The 20,101-nt window shown below is 42.1% G+C and overlaps 1 protein-coding gene across 1 annotated transcript in view; it reads left to right on the top strand.

The window, feature by feature from the left end:
• PCNX2 (pecanex 2) overlaps window positions 1-20,101 on the top strand; it is a 278,237-nt gene continuing 258,136 nt past the window's right edge. The window contains exon 1 of the mRNA XM_089897420.1: window positions 1-2,549. Coding sequence (XP_089753546.1) covers window positions 2,397-2,549 — 153 coding nt within the window. The 5' untranslated portion in view covers window positions 1-2,396. The remainder of the gene's footprint in view (window positions 2,550-20,101) is intronic.

Raw genomic sequence — 20,101 nt, 5'->3', positions numbered from 1 at the left:
AGCCCCCGCTCATCGCAACTAGAGAGAGCCCGCACGCAGCAACAAAGACCCAACGCAGCCAAAAATAAATAAATAAATTAAAAAAAAAGAAATACCTTACTTTATATTTCTGACCTCTTAAAAAAAAAGCTTTACAGGTTTATGATTTTCAAGGTAATATAAAAAGTTTCAATAATAAAACATAATCCATCCAAAAGAAGTCAAGAAAGAGATGAAGAAAGAGGCAGCCACTCCTGATTTAAGAAGCAAGAGAACTTACATACGAGGCTTGTCTTGGGTGGCCACAAGACAGGTAGATCTCCACGCCTGCCCGCCAGAAACTTAAAGAGTTTATATAGAGGCCTTAATGGGGTTCAGTCAGGTATACAGTCCATATGGTCTCAACCACACATTACTCTCTCAAGGCTGCATCCTTGAAGTGGCTCCTAGCATAGGGATGGTGGGCAGGATGTACCTTCCAGCAGTATGCCTTCCATATGGGCATCTCCAGGAGGAGACATATATTCAATTCCATCGTAGCATACAGCACATTTAATTGCAAGTCTTTGTTGATTTGCCTGTCTCCCCTTGTAGTCTGTGAATTCCTTCATGGTAGGGACTATATATTTTTTGTATTCGCTTTCTCTCCTTCAACAAAATGCCCGGCACACAGAAGGTGCTCAATAAATATTCCGATGAATCAGGCATGAATAAAGGATGAATGAATAATCAGAATGAATAAAGGCACTCCTTCAGTGCAAGAATGGACCTATTTCTTCTGGACCCAAGCACATGAGAGCAATCCTTTAATGTGGGTCTTTTCTGTGGAATTGATCGATCGATTGATTGATTCATTAAACATGTATAGAGTGCCTGGTAGGTTTCAAGCGATGAGTCCATATAAAATCAAGCATCCTCTGTACCTTTGAGAAAATGATTCTTTCAGTACAGAAAGCAGTGTTATTATATTTTGGTTAGTCATTCCTACAGATGAATGCTGAGTAGATTAAAGAGCGGTTAAAGCTGAAGGCTTACACACCAGCGTGACATTGGACTTCCACGTCCCAGACCTGCTCCTCAGGATGGCCCTCCCCTTGTTTCACTTCCGCATAAGGAGGCTTAGGCCTCGGCCAAGAGCAAAAGCTGCTGCAGACCAGAGCATGGCCGGGGCATATACAGGTGCACATATCAGGTGAGGTAAGCATGATGCAGAAAAGACATGTTTGGGGATCAGAGCGTCTTTCTCATCCTCCTTCTTCCCCAAAGGCCCTAACTCACACAAGCCTAATGCTGCTCACACGTAAGGAAGTCGTGTTCCCTTTTCTCTCCACGCGTCCCAAAGCCTGCTCGCTGCAACAACATGAAGCTCATTTACTTTAGGTTATCAGTGACTAATAATGAGAGCTTCCCCTCCTCATTCTAAGAAAGCAAGTTCCTCTTTATTTCTTCCCTGTCGAAAACCTGCTTTCAGAAGAGAATCTGAAATTTCTCTACTATAAAAGCTTAAAAATTATTAGTTCAGTGATACCTTCTAGTGGGTCTTCCTATCTAAACAGTATACCCGATTGATGCCTGGGATTATGTTCTAGGAAATATATAAAAAGGCAGGTAGCCTAACTGAAGCTCCTGAAATTATTCCCAAAAGGTGGTTATTTTCGTTATCTGCCAGGGTGGACAACAGCAAGGGAGGAGGAGAAAAGGTCAGGGAGGAAAAGATATCAGGGTCAAGGGTGCAGGTAGAGCTTAGCTAGTAGAACGTCTGGGGTGAGTGGTCAGTTAAGGAGAATGAAGCTGTGCAGGCAGTGCTCAGGGCAAGAAATTACATTGAGGAATGTGTGACAGGAGCTGGAGTTACATAACTATTTTGGTGCAGGCTGCAAAAAAAGGAAAAAGCAAAGGACCATGTCCTGGTTTGTCTCTTCTGCACGAGAACATCTTTGATTTTTAAGCTTTCCATGCTCCCTTATAGGAAGATGAGGTGAAGAGGTAGGGGGGAGCTGCCAGAGGTAAGAGAAGAGGCTGGAAGGACTCAGAAATTCTTCTCACCCTCGCGCCCCCCTCGCCGCCCTCCCCCAAGGAAGGCCAACGGAGTGACTCTAGGCGGGCGCTGGGAGGAGCCTCTGGAGCATCCTCCCAGCAGCCGCCTCTGGGCACCATGGGAAAATCCTTCCTCCCTCGGACATGGCGCTCACCTGCCCGGCGGCAGCAGCCGGCTCCGGCGCCGCGGTTCGCGGGTGCGGGCAGAAGAGCAGTTGGAGCTTCGGCCGTGGGGCGGAAGGAGCTGGAGGGGGCGGCGGCGGCGGCGGCGGCGGCGTCCGTGACGCCGCGCGAGGGCCCGCGTGTTAAAGCTGAGAGCGTCCGGGCGGCGGACGGCTGGCAGCGGGCCGCGCGGCGCGCGCCGGCCCCGGGGCGCAGGCATGGCGTCCCGGGTGCTGCTGCTGCTTCGGCAGGGCGTGTGGGCCGCGCTCACCGGGGGCTGGTACCACGACCCGGACCAGAGCAAGTTCACTAACAGCTGCCACCTCTACCTGTGGCTGTTCTTGCTGCTGCTGCCCCTGGCCCTGCACCTGGTGAGTGGCGGCGTTCAAGCCGTGGGGAAACCTCCGAGTCGGCCTCGGGATGGAAAGGATTGGCAGTGATTCCCTAAGAGGCGGTATGGGGAAGGTCTTCAGGAATTTGGGACAGAGAAAGTAAAGGGAAAGGAGAAGGGGCTCTCCGGCAGGAAAAAGAAGTAGGAAGGACTTTGGGGGCTCTGCGGCTCATTAAGAATTGATACCAGCTGTTCCCATGAGTCAGACTCTGCGTGTCGCTGTGGAAGGTTGAACCTGTTTTGTCTGTGAACCGTCCCAGGCCTCTCAGCTGGGTACCTTGTGGTAATGTTTGGTAGAAGCTGCTGTGCATGATAGCCAAAAGGCAAAAATGAAGTGTTAAAAGCAAACCTGTTTCCGTTGTTGATCTTTTACCCCCTTTCCTCCTTTTTTTTTTTTTTTTTTTTGCGGTACGCGGGCCTCTCACAGCTGTGGCCCCTCCCGCTGCGGAGCACAGGCTCCGGACGCGGAGGCTCAGCGGCCATGGCTCACGGGCCCAACCGCTCCGCGGCATGTGGGATCTTCCCGGACCGGGGCACGAACCCGCGTCCCCTGCATCAGCAGGTGGACTCCCAACCACTTCGCCACCAGGAAAGCCCCTCTCTTTCCTCCTTTCTTGTTTTGCTTTGGGAAGGCAGGTTCTATGATTAGTTGCTCAATTTGCAATTTCCACATCGCTGTATAAAGAAATCTGTAGAAAAATGTAATGATGGATAAATCTAATGTAATTTATTTGACCCTTTAGGGAGGTTACACAGCTGAGTGCTTGCTGAGTAACTACACAGATGACCTTCTTAGGTAAACAAACCTTATTGAAACAATGTTTAACCTTATTTGAAAAGCTCTACAAGCAGGGTGTTCCATGTCATATTAAATGTTAAGAATCTAATTTTGATATGTCTGTTGAAGGTCTTTATTCCTAAAACATCATTTGATCATGTTCTCCACAGCAAAAATCTTCAGTGAGTTTGCATGGCTGACAGAGTCCCAGTTTGACATTAGAAGTTGTTGTGATTTGGCTTCCATTTATTGTTTTTCTGGTGGTTTAGCCACAGGATCAGAATTCTGGCTCTGAAGTCAGGCTGCCTACGTGAAATTTTGGGTTCACCTCTTACCAGTTCTCTGACCTTGGGCAAGTTACTTTTACCTTATCTGATTTTTTAAAATTTTCTTACCTGTGAAATGAGAAAAACACTAGGACCAGATGTGAAGTGTTGTTTTAGGGATTAAATAAGCACCTAAAGCTATCCATCTTTCTGGCTTGACCTGGGATTGGACTCAGACCTGGTGTAAATTTCCGTTTTGCTACTTATGAGCTGTTTGACCTGATAGTTGACCTATCTAAATCTTGCTTTTGTCATTCTTAAAATAGATGTGATAATGACCATTTCATGGGAAAAATAAATAAATTCCATGTAAAAAGCATTTCATACAGCGGCTAATCCGTGGAGACCCTTTAATAAATGGTTTCTTTTTAATAAATGTAAGTTTCCTCTTCTTCTGTGACCTTGTTCATCCTGTTTCCTTAGCCTATAGGGCCCAGTGTTTTCTCTTTGTCTAGAGGGGCAGCGCAGCAGAGAGACGAGGAACACAAGCTTGGGTTCAGTCCTGGTTCTTCTGCTTACTGGTTGTGTGAGCTCAAGCAAGCTTGAGCTTTCTGGCGTGTAAAGCAGGGCTGAGTACCTGCCTTATAGGGTGCCTAGGAGGATTGAATGAATTAATGAATAGAGAACTGAATGAATTAATGAACAATTGATTGAATGAATGCATGAAAGTACTTCTCAGTACTGACTTTATTTTTTCCCCATCATTCACTTGCCAAAATCGAAAGCCCACTGGAAAGGCCATCTCTGTCTAGGCTTCCCTGATCCCACTTATCTAGAATTAATCTCTCTTCTCTCTTGCCCTAATACCATTCTGTATTTCATGTCAGTACTATGGCACACTTTGAATTCTGTACTTCGTTGTTGGAACATGTATTTTACCTCTGCTCCTGGGTCGTGAGCTTTTTGATTTTTTGAGGACATGGTTTTTGATTTTGTTGATTCACCTTGGTTTTCCTTGTTATACCTAGCAAAGTGCCCTGCATTTGCCTTGCAATGATCTCACACATAATAAAATGGTAGAAATAAAATCAACCTGCCTCTCTTTCTCTTCCAACCAGCATTAGGTTGTCTACCTCACAACATATTTTGAGTATTTCCCGATAATGATCTAATCCCACTCCTTAGCAACAACCTGAGTAACATTTAATGTATATCCCTGCAGATGTTTTTTTTATGAGTACGGGCTCATTTTTACATAACTCCTTTTAAGATTTTATGTAGGCATATGCTTGGAACCCTTAATTTCTGCCTAATTATGATTCATTGAGTAGCTTGATTGCTACTTTATATTTGTAAATAGGAAATTGTCCTTAGTTAAGGTCCTCTTTAATGATATTTCAAAATAATTTTTGGCTAAATCTCAAGAGTTTAGAAAGCAAAAAACTGACACCTTAAATACTTTAATTCTTACATCAAACCAGTTATACTAAAATTTCTGTATTTTTATGCCAGTGTGCTTTTAACGATTACAGAGTCATTTTATGTGAGTGCATTTATTACATGGCTGCTTTTTAATATATAGCCTATCTTATTGAAAAAAATGCAGGTAGTCCTTTTCTTGCTCTGGTCTTCCGGTCTCTGAAAATAACCTTAGAAATAAAAGACCCTTCTTCCCCAATGCAGGGTTCTGTTCTCTGGGTTTTGATGCCTAAATATATTTTTCTGCACTTCAGTGCTGCCTGTGATTTTTAACATCTTTCTCAGTTTGTCCCACTTATGAGAACTTGGTCCAAAAAGATCCCTGGCTGCTTGCTGAAGCTCTGTTATTTAAGGGGCCCTGAACTTTTCTGGGTTTTGCACAATTCGATTTAAACATGTTTAGTCAGGACAGTTCCACTGCAGGGAGAATCCACCCTTTTATTTAATGGGGACCTTGAATATGTAAATTAAAATTTTATTATTAATTACTGAGGCAAACTGATCTCTAAGCCCCAGAATTTACTTAGGTCTGGTTGGAAAATAAGTTATTTATTAGCATTTATAGGCTATATATTTTCGATAAATGCTCAAAAGTACGTACCTAAAAACATTAGGTCTATTTAAATAATTTAGAAAGAGTTTTACTTTGTTTTATTATTAACCTACTTAAAAAATATTTATTTACTTGGTTGCGCTGGGTCTTAGTTGTGGCAGGCGGGCTGTTTAGTTGTGGCAGGCGGGCTCCTTAGTTGTGGCTCACTGGCTTCATAGTTGTGGCATGTGAACTCTTAGTTGCAGCATGCATGTGGGATCTAGTTCCCAGACCAGGGATCGAACCTGGGCCCCCTGCATTGGGAACGCAGAGTCTTAACCACTGTGCCACAGGGAAGTCCCATATCAGCCTACTTTTAATTTGGACCAACGGAAAGATGCGTTTGTCATTAGAGATGTTTAACCTTTCATTTATTACACATGTTCATGTACTTATTATTTTGAGATAACCAACAGAGATTCATGTAGAGCTTTAGGACAGGAGCATCCAGGGCATGATTCTGACCCTTAAGAAGTTCTGACAGCACCAAGCTAGTGTCAGAAGATGTCCTTGCTCTACTACCTATCAATTGTGTGATATTGTGCAAGTCTCTTCACTTCTCCGGGCCTCAGTTTTCTCATCTGCAAAATGGGGATAGCGAGTTTTGCTTTATAGATTTAAGCAACTGAGATCCAGAGGGAGTGGGTTACTTGCTCAAGGCCATCTAAGTAAGAGTAGTGATATTCAGAATTTTAGCTGAGGTCCTGTCTTCTCCAAGTCTGTGGCCTTGTCAGAGCACTGCGCTGCTGACCTGCTGTGCACGAGGGCATCTGAACTCCCTGAAACAGTGACCCCTCATCAAGGGAAGTTCTGATCATACTGGTGGTAGTAAGGTCAACCTGAGTAGTGGAAAAAATGAGGTGGAGCCTTCACATTCTTCAAGACCCCGTGTGGGGCAACGTTATATATGATTTTCACACAGAAAACCTGTCCTTTATTTTATGGCTGTAGCTTTTTGCTTCCTCTGATTTTCTTGTCTGTTAGCCAGACTTGCTGTGTATCCAGTTCTGCTTTTTAATTTAGCCTTGGAGACTTTTTTGATAAGAACCACATCATTTCTAATTGCTATAATTATAATAAAATGGGATTATCTGTCATGGGGCCGCATAGCACCAGATATACAGTGGGTGCTCTGCACGCACTAGCTGTCATTGTCACACCTAGTCGGTGACTCTTTATCACGGTCTGTGGCCACTCACCATTTGGGTACATAACTATTTTTCTTTAGGTCTTGTATGTCTTTGGCCACCCCTTTTTTCACTCCTACTTCTAACACAGAAGATGAGTTTATGTGAATTATGGAAAGGTGGTCTGTCCAAAAAGACACCCTTTCCTGGCTCAGGACCTGGGGACTAGAGTTCAGCCACCATTTGACCCTGTCAGCTGGAGGACAGCAGGCCTGGCTGGTCCGTTTGATTGTTGTTACTTTGTTGGACTGCTTGGTACATTGCTGGTCCCCAAAGCGTATCTCTCACCCTGGTCAATCCTAGCATTCATATTCAGCTTCTTCCTAAGACAGGCTTTTTCTCCTGTTGAATCACGTGGTCTATACTTTGTCTCCTTTGATTCCTAGAAGCTTATTGTCTGGTCCTTCTACTTGTGGGGACCTTAGTTATTCTCACATTGAGATGCATGATGCTCCCCACTTTCCCATAATCCACTTGAATGTCTGAATTTCCTTCCTCCTTCCCTCATCTGTCTGAAACAGAGTGGGTTCGAAGTGCAGGGGCTGCAGCTTAGGGATGCTTGAAGGCATTCTTCCCCGGGCCATGGGCTTCCGGACTCGGGCTGAGTGCCATCCCATGCGGTTGTCTTAAAAGTTTTACTGCTGCAGTTGGTTGTTTGGACTGTGTGTATGAAGGGCTTGGCTCCGTGGGGACTTTGCTTTCCTGGTGGAGGCACTTTTACCAGGGATGTCCCCCTCCCTAGGGCATCCTAGGGCAGTCGTCTTCAGTCTCTTCAGTATGGCCTTTCTTGAGTGATGTCGTCACCCTCCTGCAAAATTCCTTCTGCCTCTCCTCATCTTCTGCCATTTAGACACATGGTTGTCTGCCAGCCAGTTGTGTTTTGTGTCTGTGACAAAAGAACCGGTACCTGCCTTGTCCAGGGATGTCGGCCTCCGCAGCACTCTCCAAAAAGAGTACCCTTTCCCCCTTTCCTTTCCGTTCCCGTATTGCAAGTTCATGGCTCATTTTCTGGTGGTTAAATTTATGTCTCTGACCTCACTGGCACTTCCCTTAATTTCTCCCAGTGAGCGACTAGTTTTATTTTGATGCTGCTGTCCTTAGATATACTGTTCTTTTTCCAATCGTAATGTCTAATGCTTTATTTAATAGGCTTGGTGTGATTTATGTATTTACTTACATTTTTTTAAAAATGGAAATATAGTTGTTCCATGTCTTGGCTGTAGTGAACAGCGCTGCTGTGAACGTAGGGGTGCGTGTGTCTTTTTGAATTATAGTTTTGTCTGGGTATACGCCCAGGAGTGGGATTGCTGGATGGTGGGATTTATTTTATACGGAAGGTGATACTTATCAGGTGATCATTGTTTTCTGATTTTAACCATTTGGTCTTTCAGATGATTCCTTTTACAAGCCACCCAACTTTATTCCCATTTTATCTACTCTAAATCTCTTTTCTACGTCCCATGAAAGTAAAAACTGGACTAGCTCTTAATGGTATTCAGATTTTTTCCTTTTCTTCTGATGGATTTTCCCCTTTAACATCATCATCATTATTATTATTATTATTATTATTACAGGTAATAATAACAGCCAACACTTACTGAGCACAGATAGACTGGCACTGTTAAAAGAGCTTGGCATAGGGGCTTCCCTGGTGGCGCAGTGGTTGAGAGCCCGCCTGCTGATGCAGGGGACACAGGTTCGTGCCCCAGTCCGGGAAGATCCCACATGCCGCGGAGCGGCTGGGCCCGTGAGCCATGGCCGCTGAGCCTGCGCGTCCGGAGCCTGTGCTCCACAACGGGAGAGGCCACAACAGTGAGAGACCCACATACCACAAAAAAAAAAAAAAAAAAAAGAGCTTATCATGAACTAAAGCATATTTTTCTCACAGTAACCCAGAGAGGCACTGTCATTATTCCCATTTTACAGTTGATGAAACTGGCATGGAGAGGTTGGGTAAGAAGCTTCAGGATCCATGGCTAGTCGTGACCTAACCAGAATTAGAGGCCAAGCAGTTGGAGCTGGTACCCCCTTGGCCATTCCATATTGAATACAGGTAATTTCACAACAGGACCATCTATTTTTTGCACATGGGCTTGAGGAGATCCAGAAACTGAACAGGTGCAAAGAAGTATGTAGGAAAAGTTAACCTTCCTCTCACACTTGTCTCTAGTACCTCATTCAAGAGGCAACCACCACACACAGTCTCTTGTGTGTTCTTCCAGTGACATTTTATACACGTGTGAATGGAAGTGTGATGTGGGGCTGCTAGGTTTAATCCCAAAGCAGCCTTCTTTGTCATCCACTGTCCCATTCAATTTGCCCTGTAGAGGAGTTCTTTCTCTACTCTTAGATAAAAACGTGCAAGCCCCAGGACTTCAGGTCACAGGTAATACAAAGTCTTCTAGTTGCCTTAAGTAACAAAGCACAGACTTGCTGGGGATTTCAGAATGTCTGTTTCCATATGGTGATCCAAGCAGGAAGGGGTATGAGGATGGCAAGGTCTTTTTTCACTCTTCCCTCACACACTGGCTAATGTTCTGATGCCTTTGGCATAGAAGAACAGGAAGGTGCTCTGTTGACAGGCACGGTGGTAAGCTGGCTCCCAGCCCTTGAAGCGTGGCTCACGGTCCCAGCTGACTCCCTCTGGCGAGTTCCTTCCACGTGTCCTGCAGAGACCCTGTTCTCTTTTCCAGGGCTCTCCCACCCACAGTTTCTTGGAGGAGGGCTGCTGCCTCTCTGTCCCACCTGGTTGCTTATTCTTTTCATAGTTCCTTGGCATGTGCTGGTCCACCCCAGCTTTCCTCTGCTCCAGCGCCCTTTTGGACCTCTAAAACGAACTCCTGGGTCCATGCAAACACTCACATATCCTGTCCCCGAACTGACTCTGGGAGAGCAGGTCAACCCCAACATAGCAACTTCTCCTTCATCCCTCCATCCGAGCAGCTAGCCAGCCAGTCTCTCATCTTTTAGCTCTTCTGGGAAGAGCCAGACATCAGACTCCTTGTCCAAATTGTCGGGGACCCATAGTGAGTCTTTGAGTGGCCCCACTGAAGCCTTCCTCTCGACTATGGGGGAGAGAGACACAGGGCTCACTGAACACCATGGTCCCCTCCAACAGTTTTCACAGGTCCTCTCATTCTGGACTCTATTACATCCTCGCTTTTGGTGAGGGATTTTAGGGTCATCGCACTCATTGTCATAACCCATGTAGAAGTTTCTGGATGTGGTTTGTCCCAGAAGTTGCACTGAAATCTAATATCTATCCCACATTGGCTCTTTGGTCAACACTTTCAGTTGACTATTTTGTTGTATACGTATGCAACCATGTATCTGTACGTATCCTTGTTTTTTGCACTTTACCTTTTCTACTTTTTCTTGGAGAGCATTACATAAAGGTCTTCTTCATTATTTATTTATTTTTAAAAAAATTTATTTATTTGTTTATTTATTTTTGGCTGTGTTGGGTCTTCGTTTCTGTGCGAGGGCTTTCTCTAGTTGCAGCGAGCGGGGGCCACTCTTCATCGTGGTGCGCGGGCCTCTCTTGTTGCGGATCACAGGCTCCAGACGCGCAGGCTCAGTAGTTGTGGCGCACGGGCCTAGTTGCTCCGCGGCATGTGGGATCTTCCCAGACCAGGGCTCGAACTCGTGTCCCCTGCATTGGCAGGCAGATGCTCAACCACTGCGCCACCAGGGAAGCCCCTTCTTCATTATTTTTAAGGTCAGCATGGTATTCCACTGTGTGAGTAAAGGGTGATTTATTTGACCCGTCCCCTTGAAGAATATTTACGTTTTTCAGATGATTTTAAACCTAATGCTAATATTTGGCTATTTGAATTGTTTCATTCAGTATTTGAACACTTATATATCAGTCAGGATATGCTGATTTGTGCTGATATAACAAATAGCCTCAAAATCTCCTTGGTTTTACCAAGTTTATTTTTTTGTATTCATATTATGTGTCCAACATGGTTAGTGGGGAAGGGGAGCATGGTTAGCAGGGGATCCTGCTCATCACAGGCATGTAGGTATCTAGGCTGATAGAACCCCCAGTTTGGGTAGTTAGGGGCTCTGCTCCCCACCATCCTCACCCCATTACCCTGACCATTGCCAGTCACCATGGTGGATGGAGAGAGAGGATGAAGAGCATGGACTAGCTCTTGAAGCTCCCACCTGGAAACGGCAGATACCTCTTGCACTCAGACATCTTTGTTAGGGCAAGTTGCATGGTCACATCTACCCAAGGGGAGGGGAAAGTACAGTCCTACTGTGTGTCCAGGGAAGAACTGGACCTATTCGTTGGACAACACTTATGTCTACAACAACAGACTGAGTGCCAGGTGTTTGGCTGGATGTTGAGAAAACAACAGGCAAAAGACAGATTGGTATCTCTCCTTATTAAGTTAACAGGTAAAGGTAAACAGGCATGAATAACACAATGATTACTGTTATTACAAGGGAAGTACAAGGTGCTATACAGTAAAGACCTTATCCTGGCTTTGGTGTTTAGGAAGGCTTAACAAAGGAAATAACTTCTAATCTGGAACCTGATGAATGATTAGTAGCTTGTCAAGCAAAGGTGGTAGACCAAGAGAAGGAGTTTGAGTTTCAGTCTCAGTATGGTAAGACACATTGATGAATTCTTTTTTGGTCAAGTTTGAAGTAGGATATTATTTTTTATACCCCTTTTTTTTTTTTTTTTTTTTTCCGGTACGCGGACCTCTCACTGTTGTGGCCTCTCCCGTTGCAGAGCACAAGCTCCGGACGCGCAGGCTCAGGGGCCATGGCTCACGGGCCCAGCCGCTCCGCGGCATGTGGGATCTTCCCAGACCGGGGCACGAACCCGTGTCCCCTGCATCGGCAGGCGGACTCTCAACCACCGCGCCACGAGGAAAGCCCCCCAATTTTTATTTTTCAAAAATTTCTAGTCTACAGAGGAGTTGCAAATATAACACAATGAATACCATATACCCTTCACTTCGATTCACCAGTTCTTAATGTTTTGCCACATTTGCCACATCACTGTCTTATATATTTATACATTTAAAATTTTGCTGAATCATTTGAGAATAAATTGCAAACATCAAGACACTTTCCCCCTAGAAGCTTCATCATGTGTCTCTTAAGGAGAAGGGCATTCTCCCACATAATCATCACACTGAAAAAAATGAATGTTGATGTAATGCTCTTGTCTAATACATAGTTCTCATGTAGATTTCCCCAGTTACGCTAATGATGTCCAGCGCAGCTGAGCTTTTTGTTTTGTTTTTCTGGATCTAAGATTCAATCGAGGATCATGCATTGCTTTTAGTTGTCAAGTCTCTGAATTGTCCTTTATTCTAGAACACGTTCTTCAAATTTTTTTTTTTTCTTTTGTGGCAATAAAAGTTGTTTTGCAGAAATATCCCACAATTTGGATTTTTTAATTGTGTCCTTGAGATTAGGTGTCTGACTATGCATTTTTTGGCATGAATACTACCTAAGTGATGTGTCCTGTATCACATCAGAGGCACCCACTGTCATTGCCCCTTTGGTGGTGCCAGTAAGTTTGGTCTTTGGTCAAGATGGTGTTGGCCAGATTTCTCTGTTGTAAAGGTACCTAATTTCCTCTTGTATTTAACAAATAATCTGGGAGGAGAAACCTGGAGACGGTACATGTTATTGTATTCCCCCAAAATTTTTACTCATGGTTGTACCAAAAATTGACGATGCTTACCTAAAATAATTACCAAAATGATGGCTGAAAGATGGTGATTTTCTATTTATTCATAGGTATTCTTCTGTGAAGAAAAGCTCTCCTTTTCCCCCGCCTTGTAGTTTTGTTGTGTTTGTTAGTGTGGTCTCATAGATTCTTCTTTTTTTTTTTTTTTATTCAGTGGATATTATTCATTCCTATCATCATTCTTTTTTTTAAATCTAAATACTTAATTTATCTCCAAACCAGATTTTTAAAAATAGAAGTATAGCTGATTTAAAATTTTATTTTAGTTTCAGGTGTACAGTGTAGTGATTCAGTATTTTTACAGATTATATTCCATTAAAAGTTACTACAAAATAATGGCTGTAATTCCCTATGCCGTACAATGTATCCTTGTTACTTATCTATTTTACACATAGTTGTTTGTATCTCTTAATCCCCTCCCCTTAACTTGCTCCTTCCCTTCCCTCTCCCCACTGGCAGCCACTAGTTTGTTCTCTATGCCTGTGAGTTTGTTTCTGCTTTGGTTTATACATTCATTTGTTTTAGTTTTCAGATTCCACATAAAATGATATACAGTGTTTGTCTTTCTTTGTCTGACTTATTTCACTAAGCATAGTACACTCTAGGTCCATCTACCTTATTGCAAATGGCAGAATTTCATTTTTTTATGGCTAATATTCCATTACACACACACACACACACACACACACACACACACACACACACCCCACATCTTCTTTATTCATTTATCTGTCGATGGACATTTAGATTGCTTCCATATCTTGGCTGTTCTAAACAGTGCTGCTATGAACATTAGACTGCATATATCTTTTCGAGTTGTTCTTTTTAGATATATACCCAGGAATTGAATTGCTGGATCATATGGTAGTTCTATTTTTAGTTTTTTGAGGAACCTCCATACTGTTTCCCATAGTGGATGCATGAATTTACATTTTCACCAACAGTGTACAACAGTTCCCTTTTTGTCCACATCCTCTCCAGCATTTGTTATTTGTGGACTTTTTGATGATGGTCATTCTGACAGGTGTGAGGTGATAATCTCTTTATGGTTTTAATTTGTGTTTCTCTAATAAGTAGCAATGACGAGCATCTTTTCATGTGCCTGTTGGCCATCTGTATATCTTCTTTGGAAAAGTGTCTATTTAGGTCTTCTGCCCATTTTTTGATTGGATTGTTTGTTTGTTTTTTGATATTGAATTGTATGAGCTGTTTGTATATTTTGGATATTAACCCCTTGTTGGTCACATTGTTTGCAAATATTTTCTCCCATCCTGTAGGTTGTCTTTTTGTTTTGACAGTGGTTTCTTTTGCTGTGCAAAAGCCTTTAAGTTTAATTTGGTCCCATTTGTTTATTTTTGCTTTTATTTTTTTTTTGCCTTAGGAGACAGACCCCCAAAATATTGCCACTATTTATGTCAAAGAGTGGTCTGCATATGTTTTCTTCCAGGAATTTTATGGTTTCAGGTCTTACACTTAGGTTTTTAATCCACTTTGAGTTTTTTGTTTGTTTGTTTTGTTTGTTTTGTTTTTGTTTTGTTATTTTTTGGCTGCACCATGTGGCTTGTGGGATCTCAGTTCCCCTGCCAGGGATTAAACTGGGCCACATCAGTGAAAGCCCGGCATCCTAACCACTAGCCCACCAGGGAACTCCCCATTTGGGGTTTATTTTCACATATGGTGTGAGGAAATGTTCTAATCTCATTCTTAGAACATTTAGCTGTCCAGTTTTCTCAGCAGAAGAGACTGTCTTTTCTCCATTGTGTATTCTTTCCTCTTTTGTCATAGTTCAAGTGTGTAGGTTTACTTCTGGGCTCTCTATTCTGTTCCATTGATCTATGTGTCTGTTTTTGTGCCAGTACCATGCTGTTTTGATTACTGCAGCTTTGTAGTATAGTCTAAAGTCAGGGAGTGTGATACCTCCAGCTTTGCTCTTTTTTCTCAAGATTGCTTTGGCAATTTGGGGTTTTCATGGTTCCATATGAATTTTAGGATTATCTGTTCTAGTTCTGTGAAAAATGTCATGGGTATTTTGATAGGAATTGCATGAAATCTGTTGATTGCTTTGGGTAGTATGGACATTTTCATAATATGAATTCTTCCAATCCAAGAACACAGAATATCTTTCCATTTCTTTTTATCATTTTCAAATTCCTTCATCAATATTTTATAGTTTCCAGGGTCTAGGTCTTTCACCTCCTTGGTTAAGTTTATTCTTAGGTATTTTATCCTTTTTGATGTGATTGTAAAGGGGATTGTTTCCTTAATTTCTCTTTGTGATAGTTCATTATTAGTGTGTAGAAAAGCAACAGATTTCTGTACATTCATCTTGTATCCTGCAACTCTCCCCAGTCTTTTTGATATTAAGTTTACCCAAAATTTGGCAAGTGGTACCTTTTTCCAGCAGTTTTCGAGTCCTTTGGATATGTCCTCATCAGCTTTTGAGCACTTTCTTGCTTTCTAGCCCAACAAGTTAGTCCACACTTAGCTTATACATTTTCTGCCCCAGCCCTGGAAAAACCAGTCATTACTCTAAGGAGCCCTGATCCTTTTGGTGGGAAGTGGCATTTGGAATCCAAGATTTGGGGAAGCTGTAGTTATATTTATTGCTTTGGGGTTGTCTTTGCTTCTAGGCCCTTTCAGTAGACAGAGCTAGGGGAGCATATTTACCTATCTATCTAGCAGTCGTCTACTGAGAGTTGTTCTGAAACCTTTATAATCTGATCCAAGTTAAAGGATTTTTCTTTTCCTTCACCTGCTCCACATTTGTATCTCCTTTTTTCCCACAGTGAGAACTCTGGTTGCCAGCAATATCATTTTTTCAATCCTAAAATATACACAGGAATTACTACTCCCATACCTCTACCAAAAGAAAATCTTTTGGTTAAGTCCAAGATTGTTTTGTGTTTTTGTTATTATTATTATTTTAAGAATATAGCTATAATGTGCTGTGAGAGTATTGTTTTCTAAAGTTACTTGGATTAATTATTTAAAAATTTTTTTATTGAGATATAATTGACATATAACATATTAGATTATGGTTTATGATGTAATGATTCAATATTTGTATAGGATTAAGTCCTTTTTTAAAAATACTTATTTTATTTTATTTATTTATTTTGGCTGCACTGGGTCTTGGTTGCAGTATCTTCGTTGCGGCATGTGGACTTCTTAGTTGCGGCATGTGGGATCTTTAGTTGCAGCATGCGGACTTCTTAGTTGCGGCATGCAAACTCTTAGTTGTGGCATGCATGCGGGTTCCAGTTCCCTCACCAGGGATCCAACCCGGGTCCTCTGCATTGGGAGCGCAGAGTCTTACCCACTGGACCACCAGGGAAGTCCCTAGGAATAATTTTTTATATTTAATTTTTGATTTGTCTTTGTTGTTATGCTATCCATTTGCTATATGGTTAGTTTCATCTGTGGGTGTTTAATTTTAGTTTTTTTCCCTCCATCTTTGTTTATTTAATAATTTTGGGAGGTATAAAACAGGTTAAAAAACACATTAAAACGATGTGCCAGTTTACTTTGTCAAAAAATGTCTCTGGCTGCTGGGCGGAGAGTAGATTCGAGAAAGAGCAGGATAGAAGTGGGAGGTTCAGAGGCTATTTTGTTGGTCCAGCCCAGAGATGATGTTGGCAGTAAAGATGGAGAAATGTGGATCTAGTTTGATAAGATTTAGTGATATGTTCATTTTTGGGGTGGAGAAGTAAGGATAAAATCAAGGGTTATGCCCAGTTACCTGGTTTGAGCAGCAAGTGTTTGGGGTACCGTTGACTGAGGTGGGAAAGTGTATGTAGGAGAGGACAGTTGGTGACAAAGGACATTAAACTAAATACCTAATTTTAGACATGTTAGCTTGGAGTTTCCTTTTAGATGTGAAAGTGGAGATGTTGACTAGGTGGTTGGATATAGGTGTGGGGAGCTTAGATAAGCAGTCTAAGCCAGAGATATGGATTGGAAAATCATCAATATAGAGATTCCATTGACTGCCAAGGGACTGAGTGAGAACATGTAGGAAGAGAGAAGAGCGCTGAGGCCCCAGGAGCTCTAGACTCAGATGTACGGCAAAGAGGAGGTGTGAGTGAGGCAGGGACAAAGCTAGGAGAGTGTGGCCTCTTAGAAGCAGAAAGAGGTGAACATTTCAAGAAGTGAGCAACTGTGTTGAGGGCTGCTGAGAAAATTGGATTAAATTGTTGTCTTTAGAGACGTTGACAAGAACATTTTCAGTGGAGTGTTGGGGAGTAACAGCCAGATTGCTGTTAACATCCATCATCCTTTTCAGAATATAATTCTGAGAAAGGTTGCCTCCTATGGTTAATAAGGATGTGTTAAAATGCTAAGTTCATGGAAACAGGAAAACATTGTGATTTACCTTAGAACAAGTAAGCCTCTATTCAAGATCTGAATATACCTTATATCAGGGGGAAAAATCTGGGATCGAAATTAAATACAAATTTAAAACTGCTCATTCACGACAGATTTCTCCTAAACCCTCTTCCTTTCCTTGCATGCATACTTATAGGAGAGAAAATTCTAGAAGCTGGAGATCTTTTGTTGACTGAGCATAATGAGGTCAGCAGAAAAATGGCCTGGATAGGAATTTTCAGTGATGTTCCTGGGATTGTAGAATTGGGAGAATATGGGCAGAGCTCTAATTATATGGCATAAAAAAGGGGACATTTAGAGGATGCTAGATTCCATTTGGAGGGTCTACTGAAGGCGGAGAGGCTTTTAAAGGAATCATGAGAGCAGAGAATTTGGGGAGGAATAATGTGCCATGAGTCATGTGCTGTGAAACCTTTCCTCTCGCCAAGGAAATTTGCAGTAAAATGTCTATCTCTTACTAGGGTCTGGTGCGGTGTAGGGGCTTTTCAGTGGTGCGACAAAGTGCTAAGTGGTCCTTCATCGAGGATGAGACAGGACCTGTTTTCACCTGGGTTGCAAACTAGTTACTAATGTTCATGTCAACTTCAACTTCAAGCTTCTTGCCTTCTCCTAATTCCAACATTACTAAGCTTATGCTGTAGCCCATATTTATGAGAATAGTGGCAAGTCAGTTTTTTTCCAAATGAATTTCCCCAGTATCCATATATAATCTTTTCTCTCTCCCCCTTCTTCCCTAACCTTCTTTTCCCAATGCCTTAGGGTTTTTATCTCTAATCTTGAATGGAAGCTTCCCCATAAAATGGTACCCCCCAATATTAATTTAGGTGAAACCATGCTAGCTGCCGTGCCCCAAATCTCAGTGGTTCAGTGAATCAAAGGTTTATTTCTCGCTTCTATGACATGTCCATCTTGGGTCTGTAAGGGCCTTGTCCCACAGAGTCACCCAGGAGCCCAGGCTGAAGGAAGCTCTATTGTCTTGTAGATGGATCTGGAAAACGTGGCCTCTGAGATTATCAACTAAAGAGGAGGAGAGTGGCATGGAAGAGGCACCAGCTCATAATTGTTCAGGCTTAGTAGTGACACTGGCCACTTCTGCTCATGGCCCATTGGCCAAAAGTAGGCACATGGGCCCAGCCTGACTGCAAGAGAGGCTGGGAAATGTAGGAGAGCCCGTGGGATATTTAGTGAGCACTTTCTCTGCTACCCCTACTAATTGGAATACTATGAGACCCAAGCTACATTATAATTTCAAACAACTTATGAATATAATTTGTATATGACAGGGAATTCCTTGGTGGTCCAGTGGTTAGGACTCCGTGCTTATGGTGCAAGGGGCATGGGTTCCATCCCTAGTCGGGGAACTAAGATCCCACTAGCACAGCCAAAAAATAAGAAAATAAATAAAATAAAATAATATAAAATAATTCTCCTTTAAAAAGTAATTTGTATATGACAGTTTGCTAATCTATTCTCATAGACATTTGCTGGGGTTTATTTTTTATTAAAAACTTTTTTTATCTGCCTTCTTTTTCTCCCCACTTTTACTAAGAAGTAATTGACACACGACACTGTGTAAGTTTAAGGTAGAAATCCTGATGGTTTGATTTACATATATTGTGAAATGATTATCACAGCTAAGCATGGGCTTAGTTAACATCCATCATCTCATATAGATACAGTACAAAGAGAAGAAAAAAATTCTTGCGATGAATTAAGATCTAGCCTCTTAACAACTTTCCTATCTATCATACAGCAGTGTTAATTATAGTCATCATATACGTGGCATCCTTAGTACTTATTACTCTTGTAAGTTTAGACCTTTTCACCACCTTCCTTCAGTTTCCCTCCTCCCACCCCCCCCATCTCTGGTAACTACAAATCTGATCTCTTTTTCTATAAGTTTCGTGTTTTTCTTTTTGTTTTAAACTAATATAAATTTGTATTTCACTTATATTTAAATAAATTTCATGTAAGTGAGATCATACAGTATTTGTCTTGTCTTTCTCTGACTGACTTCACTCAGCATCATGTTGGTTTTAGCATTTGCTGGGTTTTATTGCTTCTTTATCAGTTTCTTCAAACTTACTCTCTAGCTTTAGCCTACATTTATTGATATTATTATTTTTTAAATTTATATTTTATTGAAGCACGGTTGATTTACAGTGTTGTGTTAATTTCTGGCGTGCAGCAGAGTGATTCAGTTATATATACACACGTTCTTCTTCATGTTCTTTTCCATGATCGTTCATCACAGGATACTGAATATAGTTTCCTGTGCTCTGCAGTAGGACCTTGTTGTTTATCCGTCCTATACATAATAGTTCGCACCTGCTAACCCCAAACTCCCAATCCTTCCCTCCCCCAGCCCCCTCCCCCTCCCCCCTCGGCAGCCACAAATCTGTTCTCTATGTCTGTGAGTCTGTTTTGTAAATAAGTTCATTTGTATCATTTTTTTTTTTAGATCCCACATATAAGTGATGTCATATGGTATTTGTGTTTCTCTTTCTGACTTACTTCGCTTAGTATGGTAATCTCTAGGTCCATCCATTTTGCTGTAAATGGCATTATTTCATTCTTTTTTATTAGCCTCCACTTTTTTAGGCCTGAAATATACATACATGTTAAGGAAAAGTGATGGGGGCTATTAATGGCCTCTCCTCTCTGTCTCTTTTCAACTTGGCTATATATTCCTTGAGGTTCTTCACAACTTCTCATGAGGAGGTACATGTGTAAATGTGGAACTTATCTGCTTCCAGGGAGGGGAACTGACTTTATATATTTCTATCCATCTGATATTTATCTTATTTAATCATTCTGTCATTCACTTATTTATGAATTCATATTTATTTGTGGACTTTTATCCGCATGAAATGAAAACAAGTCAGTGATGGTGAAAATTCTTCACTTCAGCTTTTACTGTAGGTGATCGTTTCCTCTTTCTTGGTTGTTCCTTTGGCTTGGCTATTCTGTTTTAGGAACGGTCTTACCCAGATGGTAAATTGTTAGATAGGACCAGGGCAGGTAGTGCAGGGGCTGCATGGGAGCAGAAGGGGGCCGGGCCATGTGGCCTCTGAGCCTCGCTGTGTTCCAGGTTGCAGCACTGACTGGAATCATTACTGGACTTA

The sequence above is a fragment of the Delphinapterus leucas genome, chromosome 16 (assembly GCF_059928025.1).
Source record: "Delphinapterus leucas isolate spDelLeu-1000000601 "Yukka" chromosome 16, BTC_Dleu_Yukka2, whole genome shotgun sequence".
In the NCBI taxonomy this organism is placed as follows: Eukaryota; Metazoa; Chordata; class Mammalia; order Artiodactyla; family Monodontidae; genus Delphinapterus; species Delphinapterus leucas.
The sequence above is the reverse complement of the archived record's forward strand: the minus strand, read 5'-3'. Positions and strand labels throughout refer to the sequence as shown.